Consider the following 16739-nt stretch of genomic DNA (forward strand, 5'->3'; position numbering starts at 1 on the left):
ATATATATATATATATATATTGTTATTCTTCTTCTTCTTCTTCTTCATCGTTCTCATTGTAATGTTGGAGTGTTCATATGACTAGACCAATACATGAGATGAACTGCGCAGTGGTTTCCAAATCAGGGAGCTCTCCATATAGTTTTCTTTCTATTGGGGTGATTTGGGGCCAATGTCTTATACGGACGGGCCTCTTGGTAGAGAGAGCAGTTTTGGAGGACGTGGTCGGCATTTTCTGGTGATACTCCACATGGGCAGATTTCACTGGTTCCAATTTTGAGCTTCCGGAACATGGAAAAGGTCCGCTGACTTGGCGTCTTAAAACAACGGCCCTGGAAACTACAGTGATCGCCACAACCTCCATTTGTGTTAAGTGGCTGGCGTCAGAGACTATCGTCATGAGGTCAAAACGTAGACTGGCCAACTGGAAGAAGAGGAAGCGACGGCCTCGGAAAACTGTGCAGATGGCTTCGTGGACAACAGGCTCCCTGCCGCCTGTGGCTCCCACTGATCGACCTCCACCTGAACTGTCAAACCTCCACTGCACTGTTTCTTTTCGGGACGAAAAGCTCTAAGAAGGGGGCAATGTTATGACTTTGCCATGCGCACCGCCATCCAAGATAGTGCAGAAAGAAGGTGCGCACTATCTGTGACCAAACAAGTCGGATGTTGACATTAGTAGACTAACGATTTCCGCCCAAGTAGAGAGCCAATATGGAGATTCTGTACTCAAGGCAGATGCCCTTTGTGTTTGTCATGTCTCCATGTATATAAACGTCTTTGTCTCGTTGAGTTGCCTCACTTAAGTTATTACAATATATATTTAGAGTGGTCGAAGATATGAACATTTCTCATTTCCTATGGACTCGAATTACAGGCTCATGACTACGTGTTGTTGTTTGTTTGTTTTTTTTCACTGAAAGTTAACTTAAATTTAAAATAAAATGGGTTTTGAACAAATAACAAATAAAAGGTACATTATTTAGGCTTTACGACAAAGCCAGGTTGACGCCTACATTCTCTCCCATACCATGGCTATACAACTTTCCCACGCCAGTTGCCAGGCAAGCGTGTAGTGTAAGACTAAATCTTTTCTCAGCAATTTTTTTTTTTAAACCTTAATTATCTTATGCATAAACAGAATCAGCAGGTGTACGAAATAATAAAAATTAGTTAACTTTAGAATGTTCTGGTTTTGATCGGCCCTGGTTTATATCTTATGAAATACAGACGTTACTTCAAAAAAAAAAAAAAAATGTTCTACGCGTGTCCCTATGTCAATCAAGGCATGCATGTTAATCAATGACTTGAATTCTGCCAAGTCATTGGTTTTCCTGGCTGACTCAGGCAACCCATTCCATGCTCCAATAGCACTAGGAAAGAAGGAACATTTGTATAAATTTGTCCTAGCATATAGAACAAGGAATGTGCTTTTAGTAGTAACAGTTCACAAAAACTTGGTCTAACTTTTGCACTATTCAGAGTTGCTACAATGGATAGCCAGATTGTGACATGAGAGTCTACTTGCAAGCACATTGCTACTGCTGGCCCTGTTTTAATCCGTGGTCTTCCGTTTGGTCACGTCTTGACCAGGGCAAGGACCTACCTGGCAATTACTTTAGGTGACCAGTGACTTCTCTCTCCTCCCCCCTCACTCGCGCTTTCAGTCCGGTCAGATTTCTTGAGTCCATGTGTCAAAAATAAATATGACTTGCTAAGTTAACAAATTAGAGAGGGGGGGGGGGGGGCACACACTCACAGAGGGAGAGAGAAAGATTGACAGAGAGGCAGAAAGAGAGGAGGAGGGAGAGAAATAAGGCAGAAAGATTGAGTGTTGGATTTCGATTTTTTTGTTTTAAGCAATTTCGCCTTAAAGTTGTTCTTGCAAACTTTTTAGTTTTGTCAGTATTTGAATATTTCTTTGATCTCTTGTAGTAGACATTTATGCGTCACTGAGGCGAAATCTTGCCGGTTGACTTCGTGTTGAAAAAGGGTTTGATCTAGATCTACTGGTTTGGTCGGTCTGGCTTGCGAAGAGGTAGGTGATTGTTGAATGTCTAAAGATTTTACCTGCCAGGTAAACCTGCATGCTTTTTCACGCTTATTGTATTTCGTTTCTGTTCCTTAAAAAATGTCTGTCAGATAAAACATGTAGCCTATATCAGTAGTCGTCATTTGAAGTTTCCTATACAGATATACCCTTATGAAAGTGTTGCTTTTTTTTAATATGAAGATGTTCTGTTTGCGTTTTTTTTTTTACCAGACCAGGAGGGATTGCTGAATGTGGTCATTTTTTTTTTGTTACAGTGGCCACAATGAGAGTGTGTTGTTTTTTTTTTACTGCCCCCTCCCCCCACCCTGTGGGACAACTTTTTTTTATTCGACAACGTCACTGACTTGGAATAGTAATTTCGTATGAGTATGAAAGTCGTGATTTAATATGGCTACTTACCACGTGACCATAGTAGTTAGGCTACGTGGCTCAGGAATACTTTTTTTTAAAATCTCAAAACTCTTTCTCTTTTACGACGTTTAGATCTCTTTTAGTGAATTCAAATCTCGTCAAAAGTTTATTTCGTTTCACTTGTTCCTTCAGAACTGAAGATTATTACATCCTAGCCCACGCAGGACGGTGGGTAGGGTTGTATCCCGAGATTTAGAACTTCTTTCCGTTTTGATTGGGGCCTATTAATGAGCACTTTTTGCTGTTGTTGTTGATTTTTAACTCTGAACCTTATAGACAGACCGACGGACAGTATGCACGACGCTAAAAAGTCAGAAAATAAATATTTTGTTGGCATGCTTGGAATAGGCCTACTTTGGTGGGATACATCAGACAAGTCTTCTTGATTCAGAGATTTAGACTTGACGTTACTCTGATAGCTGGTTTAACTATTATTAACTCTCCTATTTGGCCTATATGTGAAAATTTTGCCTGTCGTGTGGTAGCCTATGCGCCCTGAAATGTCGTTCGGTAGACTCTAAGGTCCCGGGTTCGAATCCTGCCCGCTGCCATCCCCTGTAATCATGGGGGAATTAGGGGCTACAATGTAGTTATAACTTCAATTTCATAAACATTTTGACACATATTGTAATCTATGCAGAGTGTATCAGAAAGAGTCTAGTCGGCCTACATTTAGCCTACATAAAAAACACCGAGATGGAGAAAATATAAAACTACTGAAACAAAATCATGAAAATGCTTTGAAAGCTGCGAGTATCTCCTTTTGTTATATAGATCTACTCTACTGGAACATCTATTTGTTCAAGGGTCGCTAATAGCATTTGATCGCTGTTTAAGAACAAAGATAATTATTCTCGATAGACAAATAAATAAATATATAGGTCTGTTTTTTGTTCCAAATAGGGGAGACTAATCCAACTTTTAGATATAGATGTAAGAGTACAGTACCCCTCTTTGTTTAGGAAAACAAAAACATTAACATGCTCATAACAATATTGAATACTATTAACATCTAAGACAAGAGTGTGACTAGAACTAGATCTTGAATCGTGATCTATGAATGACGATTAGTAAGTCTACTTCTTGTTAAACACTAGATCTAATAAATTGGAGTTTATTTTGATAATTTCACTCTGTACATCAGACGGCGATGATCAGTCATCAGTAACAATTGAATCAATGTACAATTCAATACTACTTATAACTAATAACTTACTTACTAAGTCAGTCTAACAGTCTAAGTAACATCTCAATCATGATTCAGTACTCAATGTAAAAAATAAAGTCATTGTTACTTTGTAATATTGAATGGGTGATAAATCTACTATCTAGTATTGATACCGTCAATGCACTGAATGGCCCATCACTCATCAGTATCACTGTCACTGAGTATCAGGCCATTCAGGCCCATTGAAATTATTATGACTGGCCGTATTGACTTATGATTAATATTATAACACTAATAACAGTTATTCATTATTGCCTTTATTGCCCTTGTCTGGCAAACTGAAACTCCAGACTCCATCCTTTCAGAATTTATTTTATCACTAGATCATATTAGATCTAGCCTCTAGACTCTGTATCTATACTATACTATATAATAATTAGAATCTATATTATAATAGATAGATCTAGACTCCATTATTTTACTATTTAGTGATAAGTGATTTAAATATAACTTTTGATTTTGCAAGCTAGATTCTAGGCTATAATGCTATAAGCTCTAATACTCTAATTACTAATAAAACTTCACCACCACCATGTTATTAAATGTTATCTTAATAGTTAACCTAGACCTAGCTTTTGTGTGAGTTTAAATTAATTTCTGAAATGTTTTTTTTTTCCAAACAGAAATGAGCAAGACTGATCCAGCGTTTTCCAGGGTTGACCCCAAGCGGTCAGGATTCTACATATGGAGGATTGAGGTGAGTCTTTCACAAGTTCAGAGTCTTCTCTTTGTTTGCTGATGAAATAAAATAATATGAGCTATATAAATAAAGAAAGAAAGATGTCTATTAGATTTGTAAGCGATTAAAGTTTTTGCAATACTTTATAGTGAATAGTCTTCTATACTATAATTTAAGATGTTTTAATGTATTTGCATGTTCATAAGACATACTTTAATGCATCTTTAAAATTTTACTATATTGAAAAGGAAAGAATAGAAAAATAGTTATAATTATTTTTGTGAATTAGCTGTTTGTAGGAAGCTTCATAACTTGTTAGAAAATGTAATGCTGCTTACACACTTGTAAATATCCAATAGTCTCTAAGGACTTGTAAGCCTCAAAGCCTTCATACGATAAGTAGTTGTTTTAAAACATATTTGTATCTCTTGTCCTCTACCTCATAGTCTTCTTGTTTAGGTTTGAAACATATCCACATGGTGAGTGATATAACAATGTCAGTCAGTCTTAAAACAGGTCACCCTTTTTTGTTTTCTCTTCAGAACATGCAAGTTACGCCCATAGCCAAGGAGTTCTATGGAGAGTTCTTCAGGGGAGATTCTTACATCGTTTTGTCCGTAAGTGACTTCCCTTGTATTTGTATTCCTCTGAGGCTTACAGTTTGGTACATGTATGGACTCAAGTATAACATCAATCTTGTCTATTTTCATCATTGATCAATATGTTCATATTTATGTTAACATCTTGATAATTGTACTGTTTACTGTACTGTACTATTTTCATCATTGATCAATATGTTCATATTTATGTTAACATCTTGATAATTGTACTGTTTTTCTTATGCTGTATTAGGGAATGTTGACACTACCCCCTCTTCTTTTTTTGGGCCTTAGTGGACTTCTTTTTTTTTTTTTTGCATGCTGGATTCTATTCTGATCAATCTTTCACATATTTTATTGAAAGAGTGAATCTCTTCATCATGGTACTTTAATGATTTGATCAATGTTTCAAATGTACTCTGTATTAATGATTCATTTCCTTGTTGGAAAACTTAAACAGAATCTGCTTGATTTTCAATGAAGAATTTTATTCCCCAAAAAATTGTCCAGAGTGTCATCTTGTTGGTCTCAGTTTCAACCCTGCCCACTGCCAGTGCTGGCCTTTGATAATTGGAGGCTCTAGGCAAAGTGAATTTGGTGGCCTGAAATGAAATAGAAAAATAAACAGTGAAAAAACTAAAATATCACAATTAATTTAAAATCTAGTGTCGCTATTTCTTCTCTAACAAAATAGTTTTTAAGTCATATATGTGAGACCCAAATCAATTTTAGGCCCCTAGGCTGCTGCCTAGTTTGACGCTGCTATCCTGCTGGACGTAATAATCTTCAATCCTAAAGGAAGGTCTGAAACCTAGTTTGACACTGCTATCCTGCTGGAGTTTTGGCTAAGACGTAATAATCTTCAATCCTAAAGGAAGGTCTGAAACTAACAAGTAAAGTCAAATCCATTCATTCCTTCCATATGCCCTTGTTTTAACTATCTTTTGTATCATGTTTCCATGGCAATCAACCAAACACTACAGGGGGCTGAGGAAGGCCAGATACCTAAAGGTGTTAATGTACAGGTATTGTAGAGGAATGCTCACTCAGACTGTTAGCTTGGCCTAGATCTATATTGTTTAGTTTAGACCACTAGCTGACTGACCTTGTTGTCCTGTGTGTAGGCTAGTTAATCTCAAACCCATAACCTTTAACACCATGTTAATGATTCATGTTTTAAAAATAAGAATTCAACATACATGGGAATGAATCAAAACATAAATTTTTATTTATTCTTCTGCTAGTTGTGTTGTTTAGGATTGACCCTTTACAGCATACATTATTTTTTCAATCATCCTAATTAAACAGTATAAAAAAGGCATGCAAATAGGGAATGTTAAATTAGTGAATCTTGCTTTTTCTGTCATTTATTAAACATTATTAACCATATGTTAATGTGTATATTTATGCACCATTTTTATAGAGAACATTGTTCATCATGCAGTTTTAATCATTGATCATATTTAAATAAGAATAAGAACTGATGCAATTATTAAATATAATCAACTTAGTTACTCAAACAATTAAGGACAGAAAAAAGGTGAAATTATAATTTTAGTCTCCTAATGACTTAAGGGTTCTGTCCTGAGTCAATGATCTTAATAAATTCTTTATAGGTCTGTGGTTTTCTTAAATATTATGGTGTCACTGAATGGATTGACATAAGATATATTAGAAGGATGTTGTGTAGGCATTTTGGCATGTGTGTAGTGTGTTATCTAGATGATTTACCACAATGACATGAACTACTTGCAGACCTCACACATAACAAGTTTATCCTTAATGCTGATTGTGATGTTTAAATGATGTACAAACTATGAAATAGTTTCAATAATGAACATAATACAGCAGATAAATATAATTCACACAATCTAGCACATATAATGAAAACATCAACTTCGTAACTTTATACTTCAATATACATTATAACTTTGGTACTGACTTCCACAACTAACTTCTCACTTATCTTAGGTTAATTAGGTATTCTTTAACTTTCATCTATGACCAACTGTCAGGTCGACTGCATAATAATTTACTGACTACTCTCTACATGACTCCTAAGATGACTATAAGCTGGTTCACTTTTTTCTCTTGCATCCGGTCATCTCATAACTAATGTTCACATATTCATGCTTTAGGTTCAACAGTTTAACATTAAATATCATAAAGTACAACATGGTTACTATTTTACCTGTGGTTTATCAGTTGTTTACGGTATGACAAGAGTTAGTCTTTTTTAGTTTATTTAGTTATAATTTTAATGTTTGTTTTAGAGTTAGTACTGAGTTATTTGTATATGTTAGTATTAATTTCAAATTAGGATCATCAACAGGTTTAGGATGGTTCTACAATAAGTATGTAATTATCATTAGTCATAGAAATATATTTAATATGACTTTTGGACACATCATTATGTTATTTATTTTCTTTGATTGCCAGCCACTTCTGCTGATTCCTAGAGTGTGTAATCCCATAAGTGCTGTTAGAGTGTATCTTAGTGTAGGCTTGTATAGTAGATGTCTACCCACACTAAACTAGTTAGTATCATTTTAATATCATAGCATGTATGTTGTCAATTGGTTTGGACATGGAAACAAAAAATTTAAGGTGTCATCCTGCAGCCTTGGGTCTAACTTGTCTTCATTTGTTAGCTTGATGCTGTGCACAACTAGACTGGCCAAACTTTCAGAGATGTTTTAAAGATCATGTTGGTAAACTACCAATTTCCGAAAAAATTCATCAGACTGCTTCTCTATCTATTAAGATTGCCCAGGGCTTTGTCAGAGTTCAAAAGAGTTATACTTTATGAAAACACTGCATAAGATAATGGGGTCAATGCAACATCTGTCTTAGCAGAAACCAGCTTGTGGTGTTTTCATCATTCTAAGTGCAGACAATAGCATCATTCATACTCTTGAAAAGCTTTTTTTTTCCCAATTAATTGAAATCTAGAACTGCTGCCTTCCCACTATTGATGCTATTAATAGCTTTGATAATTTCTCTTTTTCAAAGTTGAATGCTAATTACTAAGCGTGTAGCTGGAATGAAAATGAGTCCCTTGAGTGTTTCTACAAAATATTGGGGGCTGATTTCTCTCTTTTTTTTTAATGCCACTTGTGATAAGCTCTTCCTTTTTTTTTTAAAATCCATATTGACCCTTTTATCTCACACACCATTGCCATCTGTCATCATCCATTTCATTTATAGATGAAATCTCATCATCTCTGTTAGGATGGCTACTTGGTTGTGTGGTGTGTGCTCTGGACTGTTGTCTTGATGGTCCCAGGTTTAAATCCTGCCAGCTGGCATCCCCTACTGCCCCGGGGGAGGTTTGGCCTAGAATGTAATAATCTTCAATCCTAAAGGTCTGAAGCCTGCACAACAAGCAAATCCTTTACAGGACTTCAGCGGCTGATTAGTTTCACAGTACATAGGCTAAATTGTGCTAAATTTAAAATGTTCCTTTCAGGACTCTTAAGATCATTTCCACTTCTGCTTATTTACAATAAGTTCCTGTCCCCAAAGTATCTCACCCCAGCTGTCCCTGCAATCCCCCCACCTCTTTGTACTGTTGGCCTACATACCATTGAGAAACAAAAACAAGTCAAACTGGCATGTTTTACCTGCTTGCTCATTTGGAGATTGTTATTGTCTGTTTGTAGCTCTAGGACTGACACATTTGTTGTTTACGTCTCCTTACACTGAGTATTTCCATTTCTCTGTTGTATTTCTCCATTGTCCCACACATTTAGTTTATTTATAAAACTTGTCTGCACTGTCCTGAATTAGTTCCCTTCAACTCTGACTAGCTTTTTCCTTTTGTAAACATGTTTTGTATATCTAAATAAGTTATAATGATTTTTTTTTTTAAACTTTTGAAATTATTAGAAATTATTTGATGATTCACATTTTATTATTTTTTTAGCCTTACATTAATATAATTGTTGGCTTGATTAGTCACACCAGATTCTGGCCCATCTCAAGAAGAAACTAAAATAAGTGACTCATCTGGGCACAGCCATATATATATATATATATATATATATATATATATATATATATATATATATATATATTTCTGTCTCGGAAAACAATATATATATGTATATATATATATATGGCCTCTTGTAGTCACAAGGCAACTATGAATTGCCTCATAGATATGAGATGAAAGCCTGGGCATTAAATATGGTCAGAATGATGTTGCCCGCACCATCGTTCCCCCCTCCCCACGCTGATGATGTATTCAAAGGAACCGCAAGAGTCAATACAGTTTGGGCGTGGCACTGTTCCTAAATCTTTGTTGAACATCCTGGTCTGCTTGCAAGGGCTCTAACTCTTTTCAGAATTTAGTTAGATTGATTAGGGCTTTTTTATTATTATTATTATTATTCAGTTCTTTCCCATTTGCTTTGCTTAAAAAATGATATTACAAAATCTATATCATTAAGATGAAGCAAAAAATATATTGCAAAAAAAAAATTTTTTTTAAATTTATAAAAACATGTCCTAACTATATGAGCTTAGTGCTTGCATGCTAAATTTAGTCATATATATGTATATATAGATCAGAGGCTCTTAAACTTTTTTGACTCTGGGACCCTTTTATATAGTCAAAACTTGCCCACAGACCCCTAGTAAAAACCTTCTAGTGAAAAAGTTATTTTAATTGTATACAATTTTCATCTTTCTGCGGACCCCCTTTGGTCATCCCATGGACCACAGTTTTAGAAACACAAATGACGTAGCTTTATATACAAATATAGAGAGAACAAGCTGTCACAATATAAATGTATGCAAAATATGAAGTCATTATATACATATTCTCAGAACATGTATTCATAGTAGGCTTATATACAGGCAATATTGTTGAGACTGAAGATTAAGGATGGGTTTTGTATGTCATGTGACCGAGCAGACCCAGCTGGATGCCATGTAGTAATAATGTAAAAATACATATGCACAGTGTCTAAAACTATGAACAGTATTATGCATATATATATGTATTATATATATCTCATTACAGTAATATTATACATCATAATAATAATACATGCTCCTCTTTCCTATCAGATCAAAGAGATAAAAGGAGGTCCACTGGATAGTCATGTCCACTTCTGGCTTGGGAATGACACCTCGCAGGTCAGAATTTGTTGTCTGTTATGCTGCAATATTTATAATGATGATGCAATATATATCCAAATATAGGCATAACTTTGTTATATAAATCAATAGGTCTTTGTCTTTATTATGTTTAATTTTTTTATGGCATAGAAAGGTTAATTCTCAATTTAGGACAGTTTATGAACAATCAGCTTTTTTAAATTTAATACCGACAGAAATCTTTGTTTTATATTAATTAAATAATATATATGGACAGCTGACCTTCTTTCTAATTTGACCAATAATTGATGATCTGTATAATAAGTGTAAGCTTCCTGATCACTTGAACCCAGGCTACGCTTCCCAGCCTCAAAGTGGCTCATGGGTGAAAATGATCTTTGGAAGAGGCACAGCTAGGCCAATAGGGAAGTTAAATAAGACTTCCATAGGTGTCCCTAAGAACATTGTTCTTTGCACTGGTGGGGTTTTTTAATAGAGCCTTAGCAGCCCTGTCACAATCCACACACAGTTCAAGAGACTGTTTTATGGCAGACACCCAGACAGCTGCTGAGGTACATGGAAGGAATATGGAGAATGCTCATCATGGATTTAACATAAATACATCTACTTGGATGGGGGGGGGGGGCAGCTTTCATTGGTATTAAGTTTCAAGAGTCCAAAGCGCAACTCTTATGACAATTAAAAATTTGGTGACCACTTAGAATATGATTAAGAGATGAACTCCCCCTCATCATTCCTTGATTTACCTCCCTTGATAATCTGCAATGCACTCTTAATTTTGTTTTTTTGAGCTCTGTGATTACGTCCCCTATATCCACAATTTCTCTCTTCTGCCTGAAAACAGGATGAAGCTGGTGTTGCAGCATACAAGTCTGTTGAGCTTGACGATCTTCTCGGTGGATCACCAGTTCAGCATCGTGAAGTTGAAGGTCATGAGTCTCAACGTTTTCTGAGCTACTTCCCATCCGGCATCAAGTAAACCAACATTTTTTTTTTTGAAAACCTTATACCTTTTCAAACACTTAATGTACTGTGAGATATTTCAGTTGTATACAAGTAGTTTTTAGAGTCGTATGTTGATTTGAATTGATTTATAAACATATGTAACTTCTTCCCTCATTCAACTGGAACCATTATGGCCTTCGTCAGTCACATAATGACTATGGATCATTTCATTAACTGTGGTTAGAACGATGTCGGCCACACATCAGTTCCCCCTCTCCACGCTGCTGATTTAACCAAAGGAGCGGAAAGTGCCGATACAGTTTGGTATCAGCGACGTCGCATGCTCTGCCAGGGTGTAGCACGGAGTGATACAGACTGCCTAACTGCTGGAAGCATTATAAATATTTAAACTAAGAACACCGTTTCTAAGATTATTTTCTATCTTCTAAATCTCAAGCTTTTTTTTTAATCATAGTTAATCATAATTATAAAATGTTTCCTTTTTTTATGTATTATTAGATCTTTGTTGTTGTTTTTTTAACAGTCTGATATTAAGGACTTGTTTATTTCTAAATACATCATTTATACTGTCTAATATTAAGTACTTATACATACTACATTCCCAGTACTGGTACCATCATATTTTTCTCAGATATATTTATTGTTTTCTGATATATATTTAACTTACAAAATTAAATAATATAAACATGTTATTTTTGTGTAAAACTTTATGATAAATATAATTTAAATAAAAGTAATGTTTCTGACACCCAATAATTTGTTTGTATTGTCAGAATTAAACAAGGTGGTGCTAAATCTGGGTTCCATCATGTTGACAAGGGAGTTTTCCAACCAAGATTGATTCATGTCAAAGGAAAGAGAAATCCCAGATTTTCTGAGGTTTGTTAAGTTCAGTTCAAGTCATTTATATGCCAAATCTAGTGCTTTTAATATACATTGAGAATCTTCTTGTTAAACACTATTTGAAATAAAAAGTTTAAAAGAACTGAAATTACTGAATGTTTACAGTAATTATCAAACAAAGAAAATAAAAATTCTGGGATATATACTTGTAATGAAGACATATGCGTGTACCAAGACTGCTGTGAGGTTGTTACCACAGGAAAGAGGATTGGAAAAGATCAGTAGAGAAAAAAGTTAAATAATGGATCAAAACCTTCAAACAGATAGTGATGATCGACCCCAAGAGAATGAACTAGTTAATGCTTTGTGTACTAATAGCCTTTAGGAAATAATGAGCACTGAGAATTAATTGATTTCATTCTTTGCTTTAAACCAGAATATCATTTGAGAATGTGTTGGCTTATGTCGAGGGAAATAATCATTCTCTCGAACATAAGATCAGTGTAATCTACGCAATTTTATGGTATGCCAAACTCAATGCAATAAAACTTGTTAGTTCTAGCTTTTTAAAATTAATTTTATCTTCATTTTTGTGGATATTTTGTCTATGTGTATTATTTTACTTTATATGAGCAGTGTCCTGAGATAGACTGGGAGCAAATGAATCATGGAGACTGCTTCATTTTGGACCTTGGCAATGTCATCTTCCCTTGGCTGGGTGCTAACTGCAATAGGACAGAGAAAATGAAAGTACGTTTTACATTGTGTTTATCTTCACTCTAAACTAACTTTATAGTGCCTCTTCAAGGGGCAATGATTTATTTTTATTCATCTACCTTTTAGCTTAAGTATTTTTGAGAGTAATCAATTCTTAGTGAGTGTGTGATATATGCATTAATATCCAACTACCATATAATATATTTGGTCCAATCTCATTTGTTGACCAGTTGGGGGGAGGGGGTATCTGGGAAAAGCTTTTTCCATGCTGCCTTTAGGCGCTCAGTAAACACAACTCTGCTCGAGTCAGGTGTCAAACCTCGAGCCCTGTTCATAGGTAGCCAAGTCAAGCCAAATGTACCTAGCCTCGTGAGTTTTGACAACAGACTCGAGCCCCCTTCATAGGTAGCCTAGTCAAGCCACATTTTCTATCTCAGTTCTGATATTTCAGTTTTAGTATTTTAAAATGAATTGTTTACTTTTCTTTAAACTTTCAGTGTACATTTTTGTCTTATTCTTAAACTTGTCTCAACCAATGAAATTAGGTTACAGATTCTAATACTTATTCTAATACATGGCATCCAGAAAATGAATATTCAAAGCCAACATTTTTTGAAGATCAATGAAAGATTTCTGCCAAGAACTAAAATGCTTTATAAATATAATCAGAGTTTTAGAATTGTCTCTCTGGAAAACATTCTGTGAAGAAACAAAGTTCTAAGATGTTTTTCCTGTCCTATAAAATCTACTGCTCTAAATCCAGTCCAATTTCTCTAATGTTTAATATTACTATTTGTTTTTTTTACACAATCACAAACTTAAAAAGGTTTATAAAGTATGGCCAAATAGTTTTATAAAACTAGCTTATTTTGAGAGTTTATTTTCTTTTGTTAATGCAGTTCAAGCTAGTTGGCTATTTAATATTCTAGAGCAGTTCTTGCTGAATTTATAGCATTGCAGGTGTCATTTAATATGTTGTAGCAATTCTTACTGAGATTTAAAGATTGCTGCTGCAGAGCTAGAGAGGAGGATCCTAGCAATGGAATTGAAATGCTACAGAAGGATCCTAAGTATCACATTTAAAGACTGCATCACAAACCAAGAGATTAGAGACAGTGTTACTAGAGCGATTGGACTCCACAATGACCTGCTATTGTAAAAAATTAAAACTAAAACTCTATGGCCTTATTACAAGGTCTTCAGAGCTGGCAAAGACCTTCCTTTAGGAAATAGTACCAGGAAAAAGGAGAAGAGGCAGACAGAGAAAGCAATGGGAAGACAACATAAAAGAATGGACGGGCCTGCCATTGATAGAGGTTCCATCCAAGGCAAAAGACAAGGAATGGAAAAAGACGGTTGACAAATCTTGTGTAGTGCCCCACCTGTCCAACAGACTCGTGGATAGGTGAAGGTGAAAGTCTAGAGAACAAATAACATTAACAGTAACTGATCTCTTTGCTAGTAATTTCAAATAAATTCCTTTCCTCAGACAGTGGAGCATTGCTGCAGGCTGAGAGATGAACGAGGTGGAAAGGCTAACATTGTGTTTGTGGACGATGGTCAGGAAGACAAACTGGACAAAGAATCCAAACAGGTTTGTGGGCCAGTGTCTTAAAACCCTAAAAAATGATTTTAAAATTGTCTAATCATGGCCAAGCTTTGCTTTATCTGTATCGTATTTTGTTCTTTTATGTACATTGTTCATTCATTGTTTGTAGTATTCAATCATGTCTATGTTGAGAATTAAATTTGCTCAGAGAATAAACTATTCAACTTTCATGCCATTTTTATAAGGATTGGCTTCTTAGTATCTCGAGTTGAAAAAAAATTCCTATTCACTTTCTTACCAAACACCATTCTTAAGTTAAATGATAAAATCAAATTATTATATATCTAAGTATATGCAGACTGTTTAAAAATTGTCTTCACATTAAAATTTGTACATTTTAGCTTTAGCCAGTGGGGGCTCCAAATAAGTGTCCAAATTTATCTTCTTTTTGTATCCTCTGTGCACTACTTATCTTCTTTTTGTATCCTCTATGCACTACTTATCTTCTTATGTGTATCCTCTGTGCACTACTTATCTTCTTTTTGTATCCTCTATGCACTACTTATCTTCTTATGTGTATCCTCTGTGCACTACTTATCTTCTTTTTGTATCCTCTATGCACTACTTATCTTCTTATGTGTATCCTCTGTGCACTACTTATCTTCTTTTTGTATCCTCTATGCACTACTTATCTTCTTATGTGTATCCTCTGTGCACTACTTATCTTCTTTTTGTATCCTCTATGCACTACTTATCTTCTTATGTGTATCCTCTGTGCACTACTTATCTTCTTTTTGTATCCTCTGTATCTGCTTGCATCTTTGATCAACAGCTCTTTGAGAAATATCTGAACATTAAAGATAGAAACAAAATCAAAGCAGAGAAAGAAGCAGGAGACGACGAAGCCAGTGAGAGAATTTTGTCGGCTAACATCAAGCTGTTTTCGTAAGTTTTAAATTTACATCTCTCATATTATTTACTGTTATCTTATCAATTATAGACATTCTTTCAAAAAAGATAGTTATGTACTGTGAATACTTATGTATTAACTAGTCATTTATGTTAGAGACTTAAGCACTGCTAAGTCGTTGGTTTTCTAGGCTGATTCAGGCTACCTATTCCATGCTGCAATGGTAATTGTGTATACATTTGTCCAAACATAATAATAATAAAAAGGCTTGTCTTCGAGTAAGAAGATTAATGAGGAATGCAGTATTTCCTGTGGCTACGCAGCCCCCGCTGTGACCTACATACATACATAATCATAATCTTTTTTGAAGTAACATCGTATTATATAAGATACAGAATTAGAAATAGGCCTTTGCTTTTGTGTCTTTCTGAGTATTTTATTAGGTTGTGTTTTTGTATTTGCAAATTATGGATCAGGGTTTTATGTATTTATTTTTTTTATGTTTTTTTTTTTTTTATTTTTATTCACTTTTTTAGTCCTCTGTCTAAGTTATTTAACTAATGGTGTTAGTTACACTAGTCAAATGTGAATTCATTATATAAGAATAGTTTTATAAGTCTTTTTTCTTCTGTCAAGACCTATGGTCAGGAGGTCAGTTAAATTGGACTGTACTTAGTTTCTGTAGAGTGACCAGTCCAATGACCTGCAGACCCTTAAGGTCTTCTTTGTGGAACGCATACAATTGAAAACTTTAAAATAGCTAAGATAAGATGTTGATTCTATTGTTGTATTTGGATATAGCTTTTGACTTGACGTTTTTGTTTTCTTTTGTTCTAGATGTAAAGAAGAAGAGGGCACTTTGAGGATACAGGAAGTGAAGCCAGGACCTCTGTATAGAAAGGACTTGGTCTCTGATGTAAGTTTGGTTCCCTCGTCTAGTCTAGCTGTTGACACTTCATGCTTAAGGTTCTTTCCCCATCAATAAATGTTCTTTGTTTCTGGTGTCTCTAAATATGGCACTTTGGAAGATGGAGCAGACACCTGTAGTAGACTTTGAAGCAGTGAAACAGGGGATGGATGACTTTTCTTAGTAACTTGAAGCCAGTTGCATCTTTGAACATTTTAAATTTATTCCTGTATGCTCCAACCTTACAACATGCTAGAATTATCTTTTAAGATTGAAGAGTTCTCGGACACTGATTCCTTGTAGTATGTGTGCTAACCTTACATCTAGAGATAGAAAATGTTTGTGTACAGGAAGTGACCCGCTAACATTAAATACTTGCAGTTTAAACATTTTAATGACACTTTTCCCCACCTCCCCTGTAAGTAGTCTTGTTATCAATGCTTTTTTTTTTTTGGGTTGCTTTCTAGTCTTTGTAATTATTGCATTGATATTTTAAATTGGTATTGTGGATATCATGTAATGATAAAATATTTTTTGACTGCAAAGATGAGATACTCTATTTAGATAGTGTTGAAGTAACTCATAGTGAAGGTATTAAGATTAAAATAGACAGCATTACTTTCTGAACTTAAAACTATAAAACAAAAAAAAAAGCAATAACATTTCAACATAATTTTACAAGATAAATAGAAAAAGAATTTTTTTTTTTTTTTTTTTTTTGCATTAAGCTATGTAATAACTCTTTCTAAAATA

The 16739-nt window shown here is 34.7% G+C and overlaps 1 protein-coding gene across 7 annotated transcripts in view; it reads left to right on the plus strand.

The window, feature by feature from the left end:
* The window catches only part of LOC106069305 (advillin-like), a 56185-nt gene that overhangs the window by 18353 nt on the left and 21093 nt on the right, over positions 1-16739 (plus strand). For 2 of the 7 annotated variants that reach the window (XM_056013853.1, XM_056013857.1), the window contains exons 2-11: positions 4316-4389; positions 4914-4988; positions 5954-5995; positions 10044-10112; positions 10939-11069; positions 11834-11939; positions 12540-12653; positions 14110-14214; positions 15002-15114; positions 15917-15995. In XM_056013853.1, coding sequence (XP_055869828.1) covers positions 4318-4389; positions 4914-4988; positions 5954-5995; positions 10044-10112; positions 10939-11069; positions 11834-11939; positions 12540-12653; positions 14110-14214; positions 15002-15114; positions 15917-15995 — 906 coding nt within the window. In that variant the 5' untranslated portion in view covers positions 4316-4317. Of the gene's footprint in view, positions 1-2014; positions 2039-3418; positions 3535-4315; positions 4390-4913; positions 4989-5953; positions 5996-10043; positions 10113-10938; positions 11070-11833; positions 11940-12539; positions 12654-14109; positions 14215-15001; positions 15115-15916; positions 15996-16739 lie in introns of those variants that run through there. The other 5 variants (XM_056013854.1, XM_056013852.1, XM_056013855.1 and 2 more) reach the window with 5 other exon arrangements.

This window comes from Biomphalaria glabrata, chromosome 16, assembly GCF_947242115.1.
Source record: "Biomphalaria glabrata chromosome 16, xgBioGlab47.1, whole genome shotgun sequence".
Lineage (NCBI taxonomy): Eukaryota > Metazoa > Mollusca > Gastropoda > Planorbidae > Biomphalaria > Biomphalaria glabrata.